The sequence below is a fragment of the Pan troglodytes genome, chromosome 15 (genome assembly GCF_028858775.2).
Source record: "Pan troglodytes isolate AG18354 chromosome 15, NHGRI_mPanTro3-v2.0_pri, whole genome shotgun sequence".
Classification (NCBI taxonomy): Eukaryota; Metazoa; Chordata; class Mammalia; order Primates; family Hominidae; genus Pan; species Pan troglodytes.
In genome coordinates, this window is record NC_072413.2 from 103,543,226 (window position 1) to 103,565,003 (window position 21,778).

The following is a 21,778-nucleotide window of genomic DNA, read 5'->3' on the forward strand; positions in this document are numbered from 1 at the left end:
CTGTTGAGGTCTGCATGTTTTTGCAAACCTTAATTAGATTGGACATCATCATCTGGATTTCTGATCCACATTAATTTTTGCCTGGCATTTGCTTTTGCTCGAAACCAGCTTTGCAAAGAGACACCAACGCAAGGAAGGTGCAACCCACTGCTGAAACTCTGGGCTCTTTTTTTTGAGACGGAGTCTTTTTTTGAGACAGAGTCTTGCTCAGTCGCCCAGGCTGGAGTGCAGTGGCGCGATCTCGGCTCACTGCAAGCTCTGCCTCCCGGGTTCATGCCAGTCTCCTGCCTCAGCCTCCCGAGTAGCTGGGACTACAGGCGCCCGCCACCACGCCCGGCTAATTTTTTTTTGTATTTTTAGTAAAGTCAGGGTTTCACCATGTTAGCCAGGGTGGTCTCGATCTCATGACCTCGTGATCCGCCCGCCTCGGCCTCCTAAAGTGCTGGGATTACAGGCATGAGCCACTGCGCCCGGCCGAGACGGAGTCCTTGCTCTTGTCCCCCAAGCTGGAGTGCAGTGGCGCGATCTCAGCTCACTGCAACCTCTACCTCCCGGGTTCAAAGGATTCTCTTGCCTCAGCCTCCCAAGTAGCTGGGACTACAGGCGTGGGCCACCATGCCCGGCTAATTTGTGTGTGTGTGTGATTTTAGTAGAGACGGGGTTTCACCATGTTGGCCAGGCTGGTCTCGAACTCCTGACCTTAGGTGATCTGCCTGCCTCGGCCTCTCAAAGTGCTGGGATTACAGGCGTGAGCCACCGCGCCTGGCCTGGGCTCTCTTGAATTTTTCATGAGGTAACGGATATGTTGTGTATCCCTGCATTTCCCTCAGAACCTTAAAATACTTTGTAGTGGCCCCAAAAACTTTTGATGGCACCCTGGGGTGACTCAGTTTGGGAACTCTCGTCCTAACTTTCCTGTGATTTCTTTTTTTTGAGACAGAGTCTCACTCTGTTGCCCAGGCTGAACTGCAATGGCACGATCTTGGCTCACTGCAACCTCCGACTTCTGGGTTCAAGTGATTCTCCTGCCTCAGCCTCCCCAGTAGCTGGGATTACAGGCACCCGCCATCATGCCTGGCTAATTTTTGTATTTTTGTAGAGATGGGGTTTCACCATGTTGGCCAGGCTGACCTCAAGTGATCCACCCGCCTCTGCCTCCCAAAATGTTGGGATTACAAGCATGAGCCACTGCACCTGGCTTCATAATTTCTTTCCACTTAGTGTTGTTGTGTTTTTTGTTTGTTTGTTTGTTTGTTTTGAGACGGAGTCTCGCTCTGTCACCCAGGCTGGAGTGCAGTGTCGCGATCTCGGCTCACTGTGAGCTCCCCCTGCCGGGGTCACGCCATTCTCCTGCCTCAGTCTCCCGAGTAGCTGGGACTACAGGCGCCCACCACTACACCCGGCTAATTTTTTGTATTTTTAGTAGAGACGGGGTTTCACCGTGTTAGCCAGGATGGAATGTTGTTGTGTTTTAAGCTCCACCCTCTAAGGTGCACCTGCAGCGACTCACTGCTTCCAACTCCCGCACACGTCCAGTGGGGAGCATCTAGGCAACTACCCACCCACTCCCCACAGATGGGTACCTGGCTGCCCCCCGCTCCCTGCCACACAAAAGACGCAGCTCTCAGGTGGGCCCAAGGGATCAGGCCACAGAAAAGGAGGGCTGGTGGTCCTTCCCTTGGTCGGGGACGTGCCGTGACTCCCCGAGTGGCCTTTCTGGCCCGTACTCCTGTCCGGCTCCTACCTCCTGGGTCCCGGCCCTCCCTCCCTCAGCGTTTTCTAGCGTTTGCGGGTTTGCCAGCAGAGCGTCAGGTGGTCTCTGCGTCTAATTTCCATCTCTCTGAGTATTGACTGTGAGCATCTTTCACACTCTTGCTTCGTTTCTGGGTTTCCTCTTCTGTGAGCTGCCTGGTCATACCCTTTGATCGTTTTTCTTTTGGGACCTGCTGTCTTTTACAAATTGAGTGGCAGGAACTCCTTGAAAATTCAAGATAGGGATCTCTCAGTGGTTTTACACTAATAAATAGCTTCTCCCATTCTGTCATCTGGTTAAAGATTTGCCTATGGTTAGCCAGAAAATTTTAACTTTGCTATAATCAAATTCGTCTTTTTTTTTTTTTCTGACTCTTGGTTTTCACCTCAGCATTTTGTGAAAACCAGCTTTCCTCTCCCAGTCCTCCTTCTCTCAGTTTCCTTCTGTCACTTCTCCCTGTAGCACTTCGGTCTTCTGTTCGTCCACAGCCCACCTCCGCAGGTGCTCTCATGTCGAAACCAGTTTTTCTCCACAGGGTGAGCCCCTTCCCAAGACCATCTCCTGGGAGCTCTGCCCTCCTCACAGTCCACGCTGTCGCTGTCATCCACATCGGCTCCTGTCCGTGCAGGGGTCTTGCCCCGACCTCCCTTCTGATCCAGCGGGCTGTTCCTCACCAATACCACATGGCATTATTACCCTGCATGTCATCAGGGTTCAAGCAGAGTAGCCGAGCCGGTGGGGGCTGTGATACATAGGAAGGGTGGGGTGCGTGTGAGGCTGGCATGGGGGAGGCTGTGATTGTCAGGGTTTGCCTTTGCCGTCTTGCTGACGCACACCCAGCAGCCCTGGTGACAGTGGGCGTCCTTGTTCTCAGTCTCAGAGGGCAGGCGTCTAAAGTTTGTCCATGAAGTATGACACTTGCTGGGTGCTTTGGCCACATAACTTTTTATTTTATTTTATTTTGAGATAAGGTCTCCTGTTGCCCAGGCTGGAGTGCAGTGGCCCAATCACAGCTCACTGCAGCCTCTGCCTCCCAGGCTCAAGGGATCTTCCCAACTCAGCCTCCTGAGTAGCTGGGACTACAGGTGTGCACCACCTCACCCAGCTAATTTTTGTATTTTTTTGTAGAGACTGGGGAGGGGGGGTCTCACCACGTTGCCCAGGCTGGTCTCGAACTCCTGGGCTCAACTGGTCCTCTTGCCTCGGCGTCCCAAAGTGCTGGGATTGTAGGCATGAGCCACTGTGCCCAGCCAATGAGTTTTGACTCTCTTTTTTTTCCATGTGAAAAGGGTCCCAGTACCACTTGTGGAAAAGACCCTGCTCTCCTGCCACCCTGTGTGCCGCTTGGTACCGCCCTGGTGTCCATCTTCGTCTCGGGTCTTCCTTCTTTCCCTTTGGGAAGCCCACATGGTATTCATGACTCCAGCCGTCTCTCAGGCTCCATGTAGGGCAGGGAGGGTGTGTTGTCCACTCTCGCCTATGTCGGGAGCCCTGGGACTCTTCTCGACGCCTCATATTTCATAGACATTGTAGAATCCATTTGTCGAATATTAGGCAAAGAACTATTGGGATTTTACTTGGGATGACGTGGAATCCATAGATCAGTTTGAGAACTGATGTCTTTAGAATGTTAATGCTGGCTTTTCTGCCTTACAAACACACTTCTCCGTGGGTTAGGTGTTCATTAATGTTTTATAGTTTCCTGGATATAGGTATTATACTTCTTTTGTTAGATTTGTTTCTCAGTATTTGGTCTTTTTGAAATATTGTAAGATATATATATATCTTATATATAGATATCATATATATATACACACACACACACACCCACACCCATTTCATATTTACATTTCATTTTCTAACTCTGTTGAAAATTGTAGAAACCCGAAACTGATTTCTGCATTTTGACCTGGTCTAAAGAGTCTTGCTAAACTCACTTATTAATACTAAAAAATTTATCTCTAGTTTTTTTTTTTTTTATGAGACAGGGTCTCACTCCATCACCCAGGCTGGAGTGCAGTGGTGTGATCTCAGCTCACTGTAACCTCTGCCTCCGCTTCCCAGGTTCAAGCGATTCTCATGCCTCAGCCTCCTGAGAAGCTGGGACTATAGGCACCCACCACCACGCCCAGCTAATTTTTGTAAATTTTGTATTTTTTGCTAGAGATGGGGTTTCACCATGTTGTCCAGGTTGGTCTCAAACTCTTGACCTCAAGTGATCTGCCCGCCTTGGCCTCCCAAAGAGCCACCGTGCCCAGCCTAGATTTTAAAAGACTTTTCTAAGTACACAATTATATCACTTGCAAAAACTAATTGTAGGTTAGGCTGGGCATAGTGGCTCATGCCTGTAATCCCAGCACTTTGGGAAGCCAAGGTGGGAGGATCACTTGAGGCCAGGAGTTTGAGACCAGCCCAGACAACACTGTTACACACCGTATCTACAAAAAATTTAAAAATTAACAGGATGTGGTGGTGTGCACCTGTATTCCCAGCTACTCTGGAGGCTGAGGCAGGAGGATTGTCAGAGCCTGTAAGGTTGAGACTGCAGTGAGCCATGATCATGCCACTGCACTCCACCTTGCACAGAGCAAGACCCTCTCTTTAAAAACAAACAAAAAAGACCAGTCACGATGGCTCACACCTGTAATCCCAGCACTTTGGGAGGCTGAGGCAGGCGGCTCACGTGAGGTCAGGAATTTGAGACCAGCCTGGCCAACATGGTGAAACTCCATCTCTACTAAAAATACAACAACAACAACAAAATTAGCTGGGTGTGGTGGCGGGTGCCTGTAATCTCACCTACTAGGGAAGCTGAGGCAGGAGAATCACTGGAACCCGGGAGGCAGAGGTTGCAGTAAGCCGAGATCGCGCCACCGTACTCCAGTCTGGGCAACAGTGCGAGACTCTGTCTCAAAAAACCAAACCAAACCAAACCAAAACAGACAAACAAACTAATGATAGTTTCATTTTAAACATCTCCAATTCTTTTTTTTTTTTTTTTTTTGAGACAGAGTCTTGCTCTGTTGCCCAGGCTGGAGTGCAGTGGCGTGATCTCGGCTCACTGCAACCTCTGCCTCCCAGGTTCAAACCATTCTCCTGCCTCAGCCTCCTGAGTAGCTGGGACTACAGGCACGCTCCACCACACCCAGCTAATTTTTGTATTTTTAAAAGACACGGGGTTTCTCTGTGTTAGCTAGGATGGTCTCGATCTCCTGACCTCGTGATCTGCCCGCTTTTCACCCTTTGTTCTTTCTCCTGACGCCATGTGAAGAAGGATGTGTTGCTTCCCCTTCCGCCATGATTCTAAGTCTCCTGACGCCTCCCCAGGCATGTGGAACTGTGAGTCAATTAAACCTTTTTCTTTTATAAATTACCCAGTCTTGGTTACTTCTTTTTTTTTTTTTTGAGACGGAGTTTCGCTCTTATTGCCCAGGCTGGAGTGCAATGGCATGATCTTGGCTCACCGCAATCTCTGCCTCCCTGGTTCAAGTGATTCCTCTGCCTCAGTCTCCTGAGTAGCTGGGATTACAGGCCCCTGCCACCACGCCCAGCTTATTTTTGTATTTTTTAGTAGAGACAGGGTCTCACCATGTTGGCCAGGCTGGTCTTGAACTCCTGACCTCGGGTGATTCACCCACTTCAGCCTCCCAAAGTCCTGGGGATTACAGGCGTGAGCCACTGCACCCGGGCTCAGTCTTGGGTATTTCTTCATAGCAGCATGAGTACAGACTAATACACAAATACTTTCTCCCAGTATATAATTTGTCTTTTCATCCTCTTAACAGTGACTTTTACATAGAAAAAAAGGTTTAAATTTTGATGAAATCCAATTTATCAATTTATCTTTTATGGACTGAGCTTTCATTGTTGTGTCTAAGGATATTTTTAGCCTTGGCCCAGGTTGTGAAAATTTTTTCTGTTTTTTTCTTCTAAAGGTTTTGTAGCTTTACACTTGACATTTAGACCTGTGATCATTTTGAGTTAATTTTTGCAGAAGGAATGAGGGTCTAGGTTGAGGATCCTTTCTTTTTTCCCACACACATGTCCAATTTGGTGAAAATACTATCTTTCCAATGTCGAATCACTTTTGCACTTTAGTTAAAAATTAATTACCACTTTCGAAAAGCTAGGAATAGAAGGGAACTTCCTTAACCTGATGAAAGAGATCTGTTAGGCCCCACAGCTAACATTCTCCTTAATGGTAAAAGGCAGGATGCTCTTCCCCTGGGATCAAAAACAAGACAAGGATATCTACTGTCACCACTTTTATTCAACATTGTACTGGAGGCTCTAGTCAAGGCAATTTGGCAAGATAAAGAAATAAAAGACATCTAGATCAGAAAGGAAGAAGTAAAACTTCTCTGTCTGGGGATGATATAATACTATATATAGGAAATCCTCAGAAATGAACTAAAAATATTAGCACTAAAATTATTAGCACTAATAAAGAAATTCAGCAAGGTTGCAGAATCTTGTGATCGATGTGCAGAAAATCCACTTATTTCTATGCACTAGCCGCGAGCAACTGAAATGAAGTAAAAAAATCCATTTATAACAGAGTCAAAAAGAATTAAACGCTTAGAAATAAATTTTACAAAAGAAGTGTAAAACGTTGGCAACGTGTGGTGTATTTTTCTATGCAAAAAACAACAACAACAACAAAAAAAACAGACTGTAAAACTTGTGTTTTGAAGACGACAAAACATTGTTGAAAGAAATTAAAGAAGACCGAACTAAGTAAATGTAAAGACATCCTATGTTAATCACAAACTGACCTGCAGACTCAGTGCAATCCCTAATATCAAAACCACACACAGCTTCTTGGTTTGTTGTTGCAGAAATTGACAAGCTGATTCTGAAATTCATAGGGAAATGCAAGGGATCCAGGGCGGACTAAACAGTCTTTTGTTTTGTTTTGTTTTGAGATGGAGTCTGGCTCTGTCACCCAGGCTGGAGTGCAGTGGCGAGATCTCAGCTCACCTCAACCTCTGCCTCCTGGGTTCAAGCTATTCTCATGCCTCAGCCTCCCAATAGCTGGGATTACAGGCACCCACCACCACACTCAACTCATTTTTCTATTTTTAGTAGAGATGGGGTTTCACCATGTTGGCCAGGCTGGTCTCGAACTCCTGGCCTCAAGTGATCCACCTGCCTCGGCCTCCCAAAGTGCTGAGATTATAGGCGTGAGCTACCACGCCTGGCCCCAAAACAGTCTTGAAGAAAACAGTTGGAGTATCCACACTTCCCAATGTCAACACTTATTACAAAGCTGCAGAAATCAAGATAATGAGGGGCTCACAGAAGGACAGACTTACAGATTACTGGAACAGAGTGGAGAATCCAGAAATAAACCTTTACGTTTTTATGGCCAGTCAATTTTTGAAAAGGATGTCAAGACCATTAAACGGGAAAGAATCGTCTTTTTAACAAATGGTGCTGGGAGCACTGGATATGCCTAAGCAGGAAGCTAGACCCTGTGTCTGTGCCCCAGGGCTGCCCTAACAAAGCACTGCAAACGGGACAGCGTCAACCACAGGAATTCCTTCTCCCACGCTCTGGAAGCTAGAAGCCCAAGATCAAGGTGTCTGCAGGACTGGTGTTGCTGAAACTGACCCAATAGTCCTACAGACTGTTCTTTTTGAAAACACAGAAATGGACCCTTCTGGTCTTAAAGCTTGAAACTTTTGTTTTATCTGAATTTCTTCCTCAGCAAAGGACCTTCAGGCCTCTCAGAAAAGTATCAAAGAACTGAAACTACCCAGACCAAGGCACAGATGCTGGACCCCTCATTCATCATGATTGCTTCCTTGCCTGACATGGTTTGGCTGTGTCCTCACCCAAATCTCAACTTGAATTGTATCTCCCAGAATTCCCACGTGGTGTGGGAGGGAACCAGGGGGAGATAATTGAATCATGGGGGCCAGTCTTTCCTGTGCTATTCTCTTGATAGTGAATAAGTCTCATGAGATCTGATGGTTTATTAGGGGTTTCTGCTTTTGCTTCTCTCTCATTTTCTTTTGCCGCTGCCATGTAAGAAGTGCCTCTCACCTCCCGCCATGATTCTGAGAACTCCCCAGCCATGTGGAACTGTAAGTCCAATGAAATCTTTTTTTGTTCCCAGTTTGGGGTAGATCTTTATCAGCAGCATGAAAACGAGATAATACATTGCACCTCTCTAGTTCTTGTTTCCTTACACGTTGTTACATTTCTTCCCTGCTATATAAACCTCTGGTTTTAGTCAGTCAGGAGATGGATTTGGGACTGAGCTCCCATCTCCTCTGCTCAGCACCCAATTAAAGCCTTCTTCCTTGGCCGTACTTGGCATCTCAGTGATTGGCTTTCTTTGCAGCAAGCAGCAGGACCTGGAATGAAACCCTGGTGTTTCAGTAACCTTGCCAGCAACTCTCAGCTTGCAGCTGCCTCCCTCCAACCTCTGTCCCTGTCCTCATACAGTCTTCTTTCCTCTCTCCTTATAAGGACACAGACATTGGATGTAGGCCCACCCTAATCCAGTGTGATCTCAACTTAACTAGATGATACCTACAAAGATCCTATTTCCAAATAAGGTCACGTTCGCAGGTATCAGGGTAGGACTGAAACATATCTTTTTGGGAGCCATGATTTAGCCCACAGCAGATCCCTTCCTTAAAACAGACATAAAACTTAACTAAAAATGCATCATACACCTAAATGTAAAACCTAAAACTACAACACTTCTGGAAGAAAACAGAGGAGAAAATCTTTGTGACCTTGGATTATGCAAAAGCTTCTTAGGACACAGAAAAGCACAAGCAACAAAATAAAAGATAGATAAATCGGGTTTAATTAAAATTAGAGGTTTCTGGCCGGGCACAGTGGCTCGTGCCTGTAATCCCAGCACTTTGGGAGACTGAGGTGGGCAGATCACGAGGTCAGGAGTTCGAGACTAGACTCGCCAACATGGTGAAACCATATCTCTACTAAAAATAGGAAAAGTTAGCCGAGTGTGGTGGTGTGCACCTGTAATCCCAGCTATTCGGGAAGCTGAGGCAGGATAATTGCTTGAACTTGGGAAGTGGAGGTTGCAGTGAGCTGAGATCACACCACTGTACTCCAGCCTGGGCAATAAAGCGAGACTGTCTCAAAAAAAAAAAAAGTTTCTGTGCTTTGGGACTCCATAAAAAACATTGGGTGGGTAAGGATCACACCTGTAATACCAGCACTTTGGGAGGTCAAGGTGGGAGGATCAATTGAGCCCACGAGTTCAAGGCCAGCCTGGGAAACGAGAGTAGCAAGACCATGTCTCTACAAAAAATTAAAAAATTAGCCAGCCATGGTGGTGCGCACCTGTAGTTCCAGCTACTCAGGAGGTTGAGGTGGGAAGGTCACTTGAGCCTGGGAGATCAAGGCCCTGGTGAGCTGTCATTGTGCCACTGCACTCCAGCCTGGGCGACAGAGAGAGACCCTGTCTCAAAAAAAAAGTTGAGGCTGGGCGTGGTGGCTCACGCCTGTAATCCCAGCACTTTCGGGGGCTTAGGCACATGGATCACTTTGGGGGGCTTAGGCACATGGATCGTCTGAGGTCAGGAGTTTGAGACCAGCCCGGCCAACATGGTGAAACTCCGTCTCTACTAAAAATACAAAAATTAGCTGGGCGTGGTGGCGGCCGCCTGTAGTCCCAGCTACTCGGGAGGCTGAGGCAGGAGAATGGCATGAACCCAGGAGGCAGAGCTTCCAGTGAGCCAAGATCGCGCCACTGCACTCCAGCCTGGGCTACAGAGCGAGACTCAGTCTCAAAAAAAAAAAAAAAAAAAAAAAAAAACCCAAAAAACAAAAACAACAACAACAAAAACATCCATTCTTGAGAACCCTCCAACTTTTTCCCTTCTTTTTCAGAATTATTTTGGCAACTAGTTGCTTTTCATTTCTATATACATTTCAGAACAAGGTTTTCTATACCTATAAAATTTCCGACAGGAATTTTAATTGAAATTGCATTAAATCTGTAGTCGTTTTGGAGAGAATTGGTATCTTAACTATATTTGTTCTAATTCAGGAACACAGCATGCCTCTCACATATTTAGGCCTTCTTTGATTTCTTTTATCAGCATTTGGTAGTTTTCAGTATACAAATCCTGTACCAGTCTTGTTAGATTAATACCAAACTAATAAATTTACTGGGGGACCATTTTAAATAGCATTGCTTTTAAAAATTTTGGTTTTCAATTGTTCATTGCTAATATATAGAAACAGGACTGAGTTCTGTGTTTTCATCCTGCAACCTTGCAAAACTCACTTATTAGTATTCTGACTTTTTTGTTGGTAAAATTCTTGGGATTTTCGACATAGACTTTTATGTTATTTATGGATAGGGACATCTTTATTTCTTCCTTTCTAATCTGTATGCCTTTTATTTTTCTGGTTTTATTGCATGGGTTAGGACTGCCAGTACACTGTGGAATAGGAGTGAATAGAGTGGACATCTTTACCTTGTTCCTGATCTTAGGGCTCAGCATTTAGTCCTTCATTATTAAGTATCACATTAGATGCAGAGGTTTTTTTTTTTTTCTTTTTTGGACAGGGTCTTCCTCTGTTGCCCACACTGGAGTGCAGTGGTGCGATCTTAGTTCACTGCAACCTCTGCCTCCCAAGTTCAAGCGATTCTCATGCCTCAGCCTCCTGAGTAGCTGGGATTACAGGTGTGTGTCACTGTACCCTGCTAATGTGTGTGTGTGTGTGTGTGTGTTTTAAGTAGAGATGGTGTTTCGCCATGTTGCCCAGGCTGGCATAGAACTCCTGAGCTCAGGTGATCTGCTTGCCTTGGCCTCCCAAAGTGCTGGGATTACAGGCGTGAGCCACCACATCCGGCCAGATTGTTTTGTATTTTTTGTAGAGACAGGGTTTCACCATGTTTCCCAGGCTGGTCTTGAACTCAAGCTCAAGCAATCTGCCCACCTTGGCCTCCCAAAATGCTGGTATTAGAGGCATGAGCCACAGTGCCTGGCCTAATTTTTTTTTTTAATTAAAAATAACAGATATGGAATCTCTCCATGTTGCCCGGGCTGGTCTTGAACTCCTGGCCTCCCAAAATGTTGAGATTGCAGGGGTGAGCCACCATGCCTGGCCTGTTGTTTTTGTTGTTGCTTTTTGTAGATTCCCTTTATGAGATTAAGCATGTTCCCTTTTCTTTCTAGTTTGCTGAGAGTGTTTATCAGGGATGAGTGTTGAATTCCGTCAAATACTTTCTTTGAATTGATTGAGATGATCACATGGTTTTCTTCTTGAGACTAATATGGTGGATCACATCGATTTATTTTCACATGTTGAACCAGCCTTGCCTTTCTGGGATAGCCTCCATTTGGTTGGGGTATTTGTGTGTGTGTGTTTTTAATGCTGCTTGATTCTATTTGCTGATAATTAGTTGAGGGTTTTTGTGTCATGTTGGCATTGGTGGCTGTTGATTGTCTTTTCTCTTGCAGGTTGGATTTCCTGGTTCTTCACATGCAGAGTAATTTTAGATTGTCTCCTGCACATTTAGACATTATGTTATGAGACTGGTCTTATTTAAATCCCATTGAGAATGTTGGCATTTTGTTTTATCATGCAATCAACCTAGTTGGTTTCAGGCCACAAGTTCAAATAGGCTCCTGTGGGTCCTGCCTTCCATGTTGGTTTTGTTTTCAAAGCCTTTGCAGTGGGACTCAGATGTGTCCTTTGTATGCACTGCCCAGTGGCCAGTGTGGGACGTGGGCAGTGGGCTGTCCTTTTGTTCAGTTCTCAGCCTTTGGGATGTGAATGAGGGTTTAGACTTGTACATCATGTACGGCTTGCACAACTTCCTGGGGTTGCTTTTTTTTTTTTTTGAGACAGAGTCTCACTCTGTTGCCCAGGCTGGAGTGCAGTGGCAAGATCTTGGCTCATTGCAACCTCCATCTCCCGGACTCAAGCAATTCTCCTGCTTCAGCCTCCCGAGTAGCTGGGATTACAGGTGTATGCCACCATGCCCGGCTAATTTTTATATTTTTAGTAGAGATGGGGGTTTCACCATGTTGGCCAGGCTGGTCTCGAACTCCTGACCTCGGGTAATCCGCCCGCATCGGCCTCCCAAAGTGCTGGAATTACAGGTGTGAGCCACCATGCCCAGCCCATGGATTGCTTTCTACTGCTTCTCCCTGCCCACCATCTCTCCAGCGACAGGGGACCACATCTCCCGGGGCTGGAAAGGAAGGCTCTTCTGCCTCAGCGTTTTAGGTGCTTGTAAACCCTATGCCTTGATCATGGCTTTGGTGGGATACCTAGGGGCTGGGGCATCAGAGAATGGAGAAGAGTAAAACAACAACCACTACCAAAAAAACCCATCCTCCCAAACCCTAACATCCCCCAGGGCATTCTCCTGCACCCTGGGAGCATTAGGCGACCTTTTTCTTTCCTCCCCTTGTGCCAGGACTAGAGAACTTCTGGAGCTCTCTGTCCTCTTCTGGCTTTCAGGCCGTGTTGAGTCCAGGCCCGGGGATACGGGAAGAGAATCTGGAAGTTCACTACCAGTTGGGTGGTGCCTCAAATTCTGGCATTTCCCCCAAATCTGGTGTCCTTTTACCTCTCTGACCCTCAGTCTCCTCCTATGTCAGAGGGAAGTGACAGCAGTTCTGGGAAGGAGGGCAGGCAGGCAGAAGGTGCCTTTGGGTTCTTCTCTGGCTCACACGGGATGGACAGGATGTGGGTGGAGGGGCTTAGTGCCACCTCAGTGACAAAATGAAGCCCAAGTCCCCAAACCCTAGCTTGCCTCCTGGACGGGCTGGAGAAGGTGGGGGCCGCTCATCATTCCTTTCCTCTGCCCTGAGAAGAAACCCGGGAAGGCTGGGTTTCTCCCCAAAGAGGACAGAGGGTGGCGCGGAGGGCCCCGGCGGCCAGGCCAGCCCCGCGCCTACATCCCTGCCAGCTCCTGGGCTGGTGGGCGCCTGTCCGGCTGAGTGGGGTCGCTCTAGGGGGCGGCAGCGGAGTTTCAGGGCGCGGGGGGCACTGGGCGGAACCCTGGGATTCTGGGCGGTGGGTGAGGAGGGTGGAGACGGGACTCCGGGCCTGGGGGTGCACGAGGGCGCCCCGCTCCCCAGAGCCACCAGTCCTGCGCGCCGCCGCGCGGTGCTGTTGCCGTGGCAACCGGCGCTGCGGAGGGGGCGGGGCACCGGGACCCCCGCGCTCCCAGGTCCCCAGGTCCGGCGGGGCTCGCGGGCCGAGGGGCGCGGGGCGGGGCCTCTGGGTCGGGGGCGGTGCCGCGCGGGCGGGGGAGGGGCGCGGCGGGAGGAGCCGGCGCGGCCCCGGCAGTGGCGGCAGAGGCTGGGCGGGCGGGCCCGGGAGCGGCGCAGCATCTGCGGGCGGCGGGGTAGGCGCGGGCGCGGGCGGGACTGGCTGGGTGCGCGGCTGCGTCCGCGGAGGGGGCAGCGGGCCTGGGCGACCCTGCATCTCTGGGCCGTGGAGACTGTGGGGTGGGGCGGGGGCCGATGCGGCAGGGGTGAGGCCTGGGGCCGGCGGGGTGACGGGGACCCGGCCCTGCGTGGGGAAGCCTCGGGGGGACAAGCAGAGACGCAGCCTGCTGGGAGCGGCCCAAGCTCTGCACCGGCCCGCGGCGGGAGCGCAGCAGCCCCCTCCCGCCCCTCCTCCCGGGGGCTCCGAGGGGTGGTTATGGGGCGAGGGTCCTTGCGGGGCCCGGGCAGTGAAGGGCCTGGAGGCCCCAGAGTCTGTGCCAGGTCTGAGCCGCGGGGCGTGGGGGGAGGAGGGGCCTCGGCCGGGGCCCAGGAGACCCAGGACAGGTGGGCCTGGGGCCAGGTCCCTACGGAGAGGTGGCCGGGCCGGGCTCTGGCTTGCCGGGGTAGGGGCTCCGCTAGGGGCTGGAGTCCGTCCCTTCGCCGGCGCAGAGCCCCTCGGCCCGCATCTGCCAAGTGACTGAGGATCGAGCGACAGCGTAGTGGGGCGGAGGGGCTGGAGGCACGGCCGGAAAGGGTGAGCCGCGCCGTGGCTCCCCCGCTATTTATTTGGCCCCGCCACGCGCGGAGAGGGAGGAAATTCTCAGGCTGCGGCTGCAGCTAGGGGAGGCCCAGGTGGGCCTGGAATGGGCCCAGAGAGGGCTTCCTGGGTCAGACGTGTAGATCCAGTGGACGTGAAAACCGGGTGAGTGTCCCGGTGGGACCCAGAGCGCGGGGAAGCTTGGAGGCAGGGGCATGGGCTGAGGACCCTCAAGGCACCCTCCTCGCGACCTGTCAGAGCTCCGAGGGGTGGGGGTGTCCTGTGTGTGGCTGTGGGGATCCTGGGCGGCGGGTGCTGGGTGGGGGCAGGGGTGGGAGTGCAGAGTTCAACGCTTTCCCGGATCGGTGGGGCCTGCGGTGTCACCAGGGCAGTCCGAGCGCCCGACTGTCACGGGGACATTAAATTTTATGCCTTTGTCTAGACACGGCAGTAAACGGAGCCCCAGGCCTGGGGCTGTGGAGGGGTGAGGGGCTGGCTGGGAGTAAGCCTGTCAGTGACTTTGGGGTGGGTGCGGGTGTGCGGGCCTCCATTGTCACCCAGGTGTGCACAGGCCCAGGTGCAGGGACTCCGACAGCACGGCCGTGAGGACCAGTGCCAGGTGTGTGACAGAGGTGCAGGGGCCTGTGGAAGCCCGACGGGCCTTGGTGGACGGGCTTCCCGAGATTCGAGGGCAGCCACAGGCATCGCCCTGGCGCATAGGAGCAAAGCAGGGTGGCTGTGCCGGGGCAGAGGGTGGGGGACAACACCTCGCCAAGGCAATGCGGAGCCATGGGGAGCAGGGCAGGCAGTGGCCACGCGCCCAGGATGGTGGACAGGAGGGGAGACCGAGCCTGCCCGCGCAGGGAGGAGGGGCGTGGGGGCTGCCAGGCAGGGGCGGGGAGGCTCGGAGAGGCTTGTGGGACGGATGCATCGGGACCTGGGTGACTTTCGGTCCGGGATCAGAAAGCCTGGGAGGGCCGGGGCCTCCTTGGGTACTCCAAGAGCGGAGGGGCAGGCCCGCCTCCCTGCCCAGTGCGGCGGCGGGGAGAGGGTATTCCCGGAACTCCGCGGAAACGGCCTGGGGCCAGCAGCGCGGGCGTGGGGTCCGGGCCGCCGGAGCCAGGAGGGAGGGCGGCGCGGGCCCAGCAGTGACAAACCCCCCCGGGCTCCGGGAACGAGCTCGGCGGGCAGAAAACGCGTCCGTTCCGTTTCCTTCCTGGCGGCGGGAACGAGGCCCGGGTGCTCTGGCGAGGCAGCAGCGCCCTCTGGAGGCCTCGCTGTGGTTCGCGGCCGCCGGTTCGCGCATGGGCGCAGGCGTGCGCGATGCCTCGGGGCCCCGGCGCGGAGACCGCGCCTGGTGGGAAGCACGCGGGGTGGGGGGGGCGGGGGGTGTTGGGGGAGGCCGCTCCAGCCCGCACCCTGATCTTGTCTCCTCCGGTCTCCCCAGGTTTCGAGCTCGCCGGGCCGTGCCGCGCCATGCCCGCTGGCTGAGCGCCGCAGGGCCTCGTCCCGCCAGGCGTGGGGGCCGCGCGCGCCCAGGCCGGGGCCCGGCGGCCGACCATGGTGCTGCCGCCCCCGGACCGGCGCCACGTGTGCCTGACGACGCTGGTGATCATGGGCAGCATGGCCGTCATGGACGCGTACCTGGTGGAGCAGAACCAGGGCCCGCGCAAGATCGGCGTGTGCATCATCGTGCTGGTGGGCGACGTGTGCTTCCTGCTGGTGCTGCGCTACGTGGCCGTGTGGGTGGGCGCCGAGGTGCGCACGGCCAAGCGCGGCTACGCCATGATCCTGTGGTTCCTTTACATCTTCGTGCTGGAGATCAAGCTCTACTTCATCTTCCAGAACTACAAGGCGGCGCGGCGCGGCGCGGCGGACCCCGTGGCGCGCAAGGCGCTGACGCTGCTGCTGTCTGTGTGTGTGCCCGGCCTGTTCCTGCTGCTCGTGGCGCTGGACCGCATGGAGTACGTGCGCACCTTCCGCAAGCGCGAGGACCTGCGCGGCCGCCTGTTTTGGGTGGCGCTGGACCTGCTGGACCTGCTGGACATGCAGGCCAGCCTGTGGGAGCCGCCGCGCTCCGGGCTGCCGCTGTGGGCCGAGGGCCTCACCTTCTTCTACTGCTACATGCTGCTGCTGGTGCTGCCGTGCGTGGCGCTCAGCGAGGTCAGCATGCAGGGCGAGCACATAGCGCCGCAGAAGATGATGTTGTACCCGGTGCTCAGCCTCGCCACCGTCAATGTGGTGGCCGTGCTGGCGCGCGCCGCCAACATGGCGCTGTTCCGGGACAGCCGTGTCTCGGCCATCTTCGTCGGCAAAAACGTGGTGGCGCTCGCCACCAAGGCCTGCACCTTCCTGGAGTACCGCCGCCAGGTGCGCGACTTCCCGCCGCCTGCGCTAGCACTGGAGCTGCAGCCGCCACCCCCGCAGCGCAACTCGGTGCCGCCGCCGCCGCCGCTGCACGGCCCGCCTGGGCGCCCCCACATGTCCTCGCCCACGCGTGACCCCCTGGACACGTGACAGGGCCCGCGCGGCCCCCGACACGCCCCTGGGGCGCAGAGACACCGGGTTGGCTTGGGGCGCGCGGTTTGCATGGGATGGGGTGGGGGCGGGCTCCCCTAGGGACAGGTGCCTCGAGTGCCCGTGCCTGGGGTCCCGCGGCCGCTTCTTCATCTCAGGAATCTCTCGGACCGCGGATCCTCAGCCCCCGCTCCACCAGCCCGCCCCAGCGCGTGGGTCTGTTTGGGAGGCCTTGGCCGGAGCAGAGCAGAGGTGGTCCGGCCCCTGCCTGCTGGGCCGCCCGGGTTGGAAGGGAGGGCAGTGTGGGCGGAGATCTGCTCCTTCGGTGGGGGCCTCTGGCTCAGATTTGGGGCCAAGGAGGCCTCTGTCATTTTAAAGACTCGTGTTTACAGTTTTGTATCCAAGGCCGCACCGCTTTGCCTGTTCCTGTGTCCCTGTGTTTACCAGCCAGGCTGGGAGGCCGGGAGCCAGGAGGGGTGTGTGGAGGGCGGGGGAGATGGTGGCGTCCAAGTGCCGGATGCTGGTGAGGCTGGGCCGCTCCACTTCCTCCGGGGCTCTCAGGAGCTCCTGGGGGCCACTGCCGCTCTGTCCCAGGGACAGCTCCTCCACTCCAGCTTCGGTGTTCCCAATTCTCTTCCTGGGATACCTTGACCCCCATCTTCCCCCAGCACCGTGGGTGTCCTGGCCCCTGCTCCCCTCAACCTCAGGCATGACAGTGTCTCCCACATCCCTGGTTTCCTTCTCCCCCACCGTGGAACCCACCTTCCCTGTGGGCTCCTCCAGCCCAGGACAGCCACAGCCAGATGGAATCAGGGTGTTCCCAAGTTGATGTGGCAGCCCCAGGTCGCAGCCCCAGGAGCAGCACGGAGCCTGGCCCCACCTTACCATCCTGGCCTTGCCCCAGCACGGGAGCTGGCAGCCCCTGGCCCAGGCAGCACCCGCCCTGAAGCCCATCTGCAAGGGGTCTCTCACCTGCCTTCCACCTGGGACCCTGCACCTGTGATGTGGCCCTGGGTATCCACCCGGCCTGGGAAGGTCCGTAGCATCTGGGGAGGGGCCCTTTATGAGGCTGCTAAAAGGATTGTTTGAGGATGCCTGCTCCATGAGCGGGTGATGGTCACACACATCTCACGTGGCACAGTTCACTGCCTGGGCCTTCGCTTCCCGCATTTCCACGGCCCAAAGGTGGCAAGGTTTAGCCAGCCAGGGCTAAAACCATCCAGGGGAGTGGAGCTGGCTGCTCAAGTGGGGTCCTCCCCAAGTGCATTTCCCAACAACTGCAGCAGTTAAGGGCGTGGCTGGTGGCAGCCCCAGCCGCACCCCGACCCCACACAGTCCTCATACCCCAGCTCCAGGCCACCTGGGGTCTGGCCTTTGAAAGTCGCCTGCCTTCCAGGCAGCTGGCCTCGGGACCACTGTCCTCAGGGTCCCGGGCAGGGGGACTACCTCCCTGTCCAGGTCAGACGTGGCCGGCGCTCTGCCCACCTCTAAAACCGTGCCTTGGCCCCGGCCTCCGACCATATCCCCAGCAGCCCCTCCAAGCGCCGAGCGCCGTGGGTGGGCACGGGGCGCTGGCCTGGGTAGGAGGTCAGAGGCGCCCTGCTCTGGGGCTGTGCCCAGACCACTAATGATCGTGTTGGGAAGTGGAAGGTCTGCAGGATCAAGGGGGCTGGGGGGCCGGGGAGGGGCGGTGATGAGCAGCGGTGGAAAGGCCCCAGGCCTGGCATGGAGAGAGAAGAGGGGCTGTGGGAGTTGCGTGGGCCAGTGGGAGGACCTGGGCCTTCTTGGGAGGGTGTGGTCTGGAGTGGGGGGCAGTGGGTGAGGGGCGAGCTTCATTCTGCCTGTCTGGGCTGGAGCCTGTTTCCTCCCCTGGCTGAAGCCAGTGCCGGCCCCATCCTGCCTTAAGGGTCTCCTGGGTGAAGACGAGCCCACAATCATCTTGGCTCTGGCACCTGCAGCAAATCCCATGGGAACAGACAGGCAGCGTGGCCATGGGTGAATGGAGCTGAGGGGCTCTGGGCTCCTGACATCCTGCTCTGACCCTTCCTGAAAGCCCATGGTCTCTTCCCTGCTGGCTGCAGTCTGGGAGGCGTTGGGCCCAGCTTGGCCTGTGAAAGCTGAAAGCCCACACCCCCTAGTCAGAGGCTGGTTTAGCTACTCCCCTAGTTTAGCTACTCTCGGGGCAGTGAAGGCCCTGGGGCTCGAAGACCTCCCCAGGCAACCTTACCCTGCACACACCCCACTCCTCCTGGCCTGTTCAGGGGTGGTCCCTGGTCTCCATGCTCCTTGGCACAGGCCAGTGCCCTCTACCTCTGCCACCACATCCCTGGCAGTGGAGGTCCAAGTCCTGGCTGTCCCCCCGCTCACCAGTGGGGCCAGGGATCCTGGCTCTACCCGCTATGACTTGGTTCAATGGCCCATCGCCTCTGCAACTGACTCTGAGGGCATTGGAGCAGACATCAAGCCCCACCCTGCCCGGGCCCACACCTGGCACCCGGTTTCCACGACGAGGCGCAGCTGTGGCTCCGACTGTGGCAGGGCTGGGAAGCAGGGGGCCTTTGTCAGGCTCACGGCCTGAGGTTTCTGGCCTCTGTGATCTCCCCTGGGAACAGGACGGGGACCGGGCCGCACTCCAGCCTGCCCTTCGCGAGTTTCCTGAGGTGTCCTGCAATGGCCAGATTCGACGGAGAAGCCAGCCAGCTCCCTTGTCCCCTCACTGATTCCTGGTGAGTACGTGAGTCCTGATGCGTGTCCACTACCCGCTGGCCCTGTGCTGGGGCCTGGTGCCCAACCCAGGCAGAGATGTCTGGGGACAGCCACACTTTGGGGAGTTAGGGCCTGGGAGGAGCAGGGAGGCCTCCTCAGATGGGCTTGGGGTGGACTTGGGAGCTGGCCTAGAGAGAGGCCCGCAGGTGCAGCAGCCTGGAGGCAGAGAGCTGGGGGTGTCAGCGCCTGAGAAGGCCGTGGTGGGCAGCTCACCAGCAAAGGGAGCAGGAAGGGCCCGGGGGAGAAGTGGGCAGCTCAGAGGGAAGAGGCGGGGCTGGGATGCTGAGCAGGGTGTGGACGGAGATGCAGCTGGGTGCACCAGTGTGGTTTGGCTGGGAAGGGAGGCGTGTGTGTGGGGGAGAGAAATTGGGCAGTGGAGGTCCTGTCCTGAGAAAGGGGCTGTCTGCAGGCACTCTGCTCCCTCTCGTGGCCTAGTCTGCCTCTACACCAGCAGAGACCTCTCTGCCCTGCAGCCACCAGGAATCCATGCAGCGTGCATGCCCCACCATAGCTCCACCGCCACCAGGAATTCAGGTGCTGCTGAAGCTGCGTCAAGAAAGCCCCAGCCCAGTCGGCTCCCCTAGATGAATGAGAGTGAGCTCTTTTCTAATTGTGAAGGACATGGCAGATTGTAGCTGTGAAGACACTGTCAGATCACTCTGTGGAAGTTTGAGGTGAGCCCTTCCAGGGTCACCTGGCCATGGAGGACCCAGGCTCAGCCCATCTTTCTTCACCATCTGGGGGGGTTGGTGATGGAGCCCCAACAGCAGCGAGCATCACATTGTCTCAAAATGTCATCCGCGTGAGGGAAGGAGGGACGGCTCCTCCTTGGGTGCCTCCCTCTCCTTGGGAGGAAAACCCTTCTCAGAAGCCCCCAGAATGTGTCTGCTCAGGTCCTGTGGTCCAGAGCTTGTTCCAGGACAATGTGTACAGTTCCGCTGGCAGGGGACATGGGTGTCATGACTGGCTGCCTGCCCACAGGTGAGCCCGTGGTATCATGGATGCCCCAGAAGACACGAGACTCGTGGGTCTGAGACAAAGGGCCCTGTTTCTCAGCATGAGCTTCAGCTGTGGCTCCTCTTGCCTACAATCCCGTGGGGGCGACGGGAGTGCCTGGCGATGCAGCACACACAGCTGGCAGGAGCCCACCCTCCCTCTGCCATTACCCAGGAGGCCGCAGTGTGACATCAAAAATACTCTGCAACTTGGCCCAGGTTCACATTCTGCAAAAGCTGTGAGCTTGCAAATTGCCTTTGATCCTATAAGAGCCATCATGGTGATCAATTTCTTTCTACACAACGCCAGCACATATTTAACCCCCCACACGGAGCAACGTCCAGTTTAACCCGCACAGCAGCAACCCAGCCTCCAGCTCTGTCTCACCAAGCACGTGTCAACAATTCTCTTCCTAGGTGATTCCAGCAGCACAGCCTGGCAGCTCCTGAGCCCTTGGGAAGTTCTGCAGCTCGGCTTACCCAGGGCTGCCCTGGCCAAAGCCCCAGCCACTCTCCTTTACTGCAGAGAGCGGGACCGTGTCCCCCTTCATCCCCCTAGAACGGTAGGGCTGGGAGCTGCGTCAGACCTGCCTCCACGTGCTTGTGGGAAGAGACGTCGGAGTCTAATCACAGACACAAGAAGATCAGTCACCCAGAAAGATAAAATATACTCGAACTGCCGACCTTTCATCTTCCTTTCAGAACACACTCACATTTTCTGTGGGAAAACAGCCTCATAATAATAAAAACTCAATTTAGCGAAATTGAATTCACTTATCTTAAGCAATAAGAAAGCCAAACATTATTGGATTCGTTTTATGCAGTAAAATAACGGAGATGCACTAAGTGGCAACCCCAGAGGGAAAAGCCATCAGAGTCACTGCCAGTGCAGAACGGTGGCAGAGGCTGCAAAGCCACATTCCCACCCTGGCTGAAACACGGGTGGCTTCATTTGTTGCAAAAACAAGGTAACTGCCATTTAACCAGGGAAAGATGAAGGGAAAAAACACCCCCCAATCAGAGGATGTCAGGGAGGGCCTCTGTCCTTGGGGCTTGACCAGCAGCAGGGCTAGGGCTGCACTGCGCGTGAGGACCAAGCATGCAGAGGGTCAAGAGGTGGGTGAGGAGAGGGTAGAAAAGGCAGTGGGCAGGTGGGGGGAACACCAGAGGGAGGCAGACGGGGACAGGAGGAGGAAAGGGCCTGGGTGCCAGAGGGAGGTCAAGACAGAGGGGGAGGTGGGCAGGAGTGTTGCCAGACACACGGCAGCCCCCGGCCCATGCCCACCCCCGCCACCCTGCATTGGCACGAGGCCCCAGATTTCCCTGGGACAGTGCCGCCTCTCCTCACTCCGTGGCTGATGTGGAATGGACTCCGTCCTCTGAGGGCTGGGGCAGCTGCCAAGGAAGGGGCGTTAACATCACACTGTCCCCCGAGAAAGAAAACCCATGGTGACCGCTGTGCTTTGAACATTTGCGTCCCCTCCAAAACTTATGTGGAAACATAATCCCCAATGCAACAGGCTGTCCATTTTGTGTGGCTATAATAATACCACAGGCTGGGAACTAATTTACAAAGAAAAGACATTTATTTCTCACAGTTCTGGAGGCTGGAAGTCCAAGATTGAGGTGCCAGCTCTGGCGAGGGCCTTTGTGCTGCACCAGCTCACCGTGGAAGGTGCAGGGGCAGGAAAGGGTGAGAGAGAGAGGGCCCAGCTTGCTGTCGTAACCACCCACAGTACAGATAGTAAACACGCCCCAAGATAATGGC

General features: G+C 54.6%; 1 protein-coding gene and 1 long non-coding RNA gene across 3 annotated transcripts; both read left to right on the forward strand.

Annotated features, from left to right (window-relative positions):
* The first annotated feature begins 13,041 nt into the window (after positions 1 to 13,041).
* Positions 13,042 to 16,656, forward strand: TMEM121 (transmembrane protein 121). Of its 2 annotated transcripts, none has more exons than XM_016926875.4 (2): positions 13,042 to 13,112; positions 15,180 to 16,656. In XM_016926875.4, exon 2 carries the CDS (start codon positions 15,293 to 15,295, stop codon positions 16,247 to 16,249), a length of 957 nt encoding a protein of 318 aa, XP_016782364.1. In that variant the 5' UTR covers positions 13,042 to 13,112; positions 15,180 to 15,292; the 3' UTR covers positions 16,250 to 16,656. The 2 variants fall into 2 exon arrangements, with proteins under 2 accessions (XP_016782364.1, XP_016782365.1); XM_016926876.4 differs by lacking the exon at positions 13,042 to 13,112 and adding an exon at positions 13,564 to 13,897.
* A 1,654-nt stretch (positions 16,657 to 18,310) lies between these two features.
* Positions 18,311 to 20,774, forward strand: LOC134808323 (uncharacterized). The gene is made up of 2 exons (XR_010151055.1): positions 18,311 to 18,975; positions 19,425 to 20,774. It is a non-coding gene; the product is annotated as an uncharacterized LOC134808323 (long non-coding RNA).
* Positions 20,775 to 21,778: the final 1,004 nt, after the last annotated feature.

Bases quoted from the DNA above. Each gene is read 5' to 3' on its own strand.
- TMEM121 (XM_016926875.4), top strand. From the start codon at position 15,293: ATGGTGCTGCCGCCCCCGGACCGGCGCCACGTGTGCCTGACGACGCTG.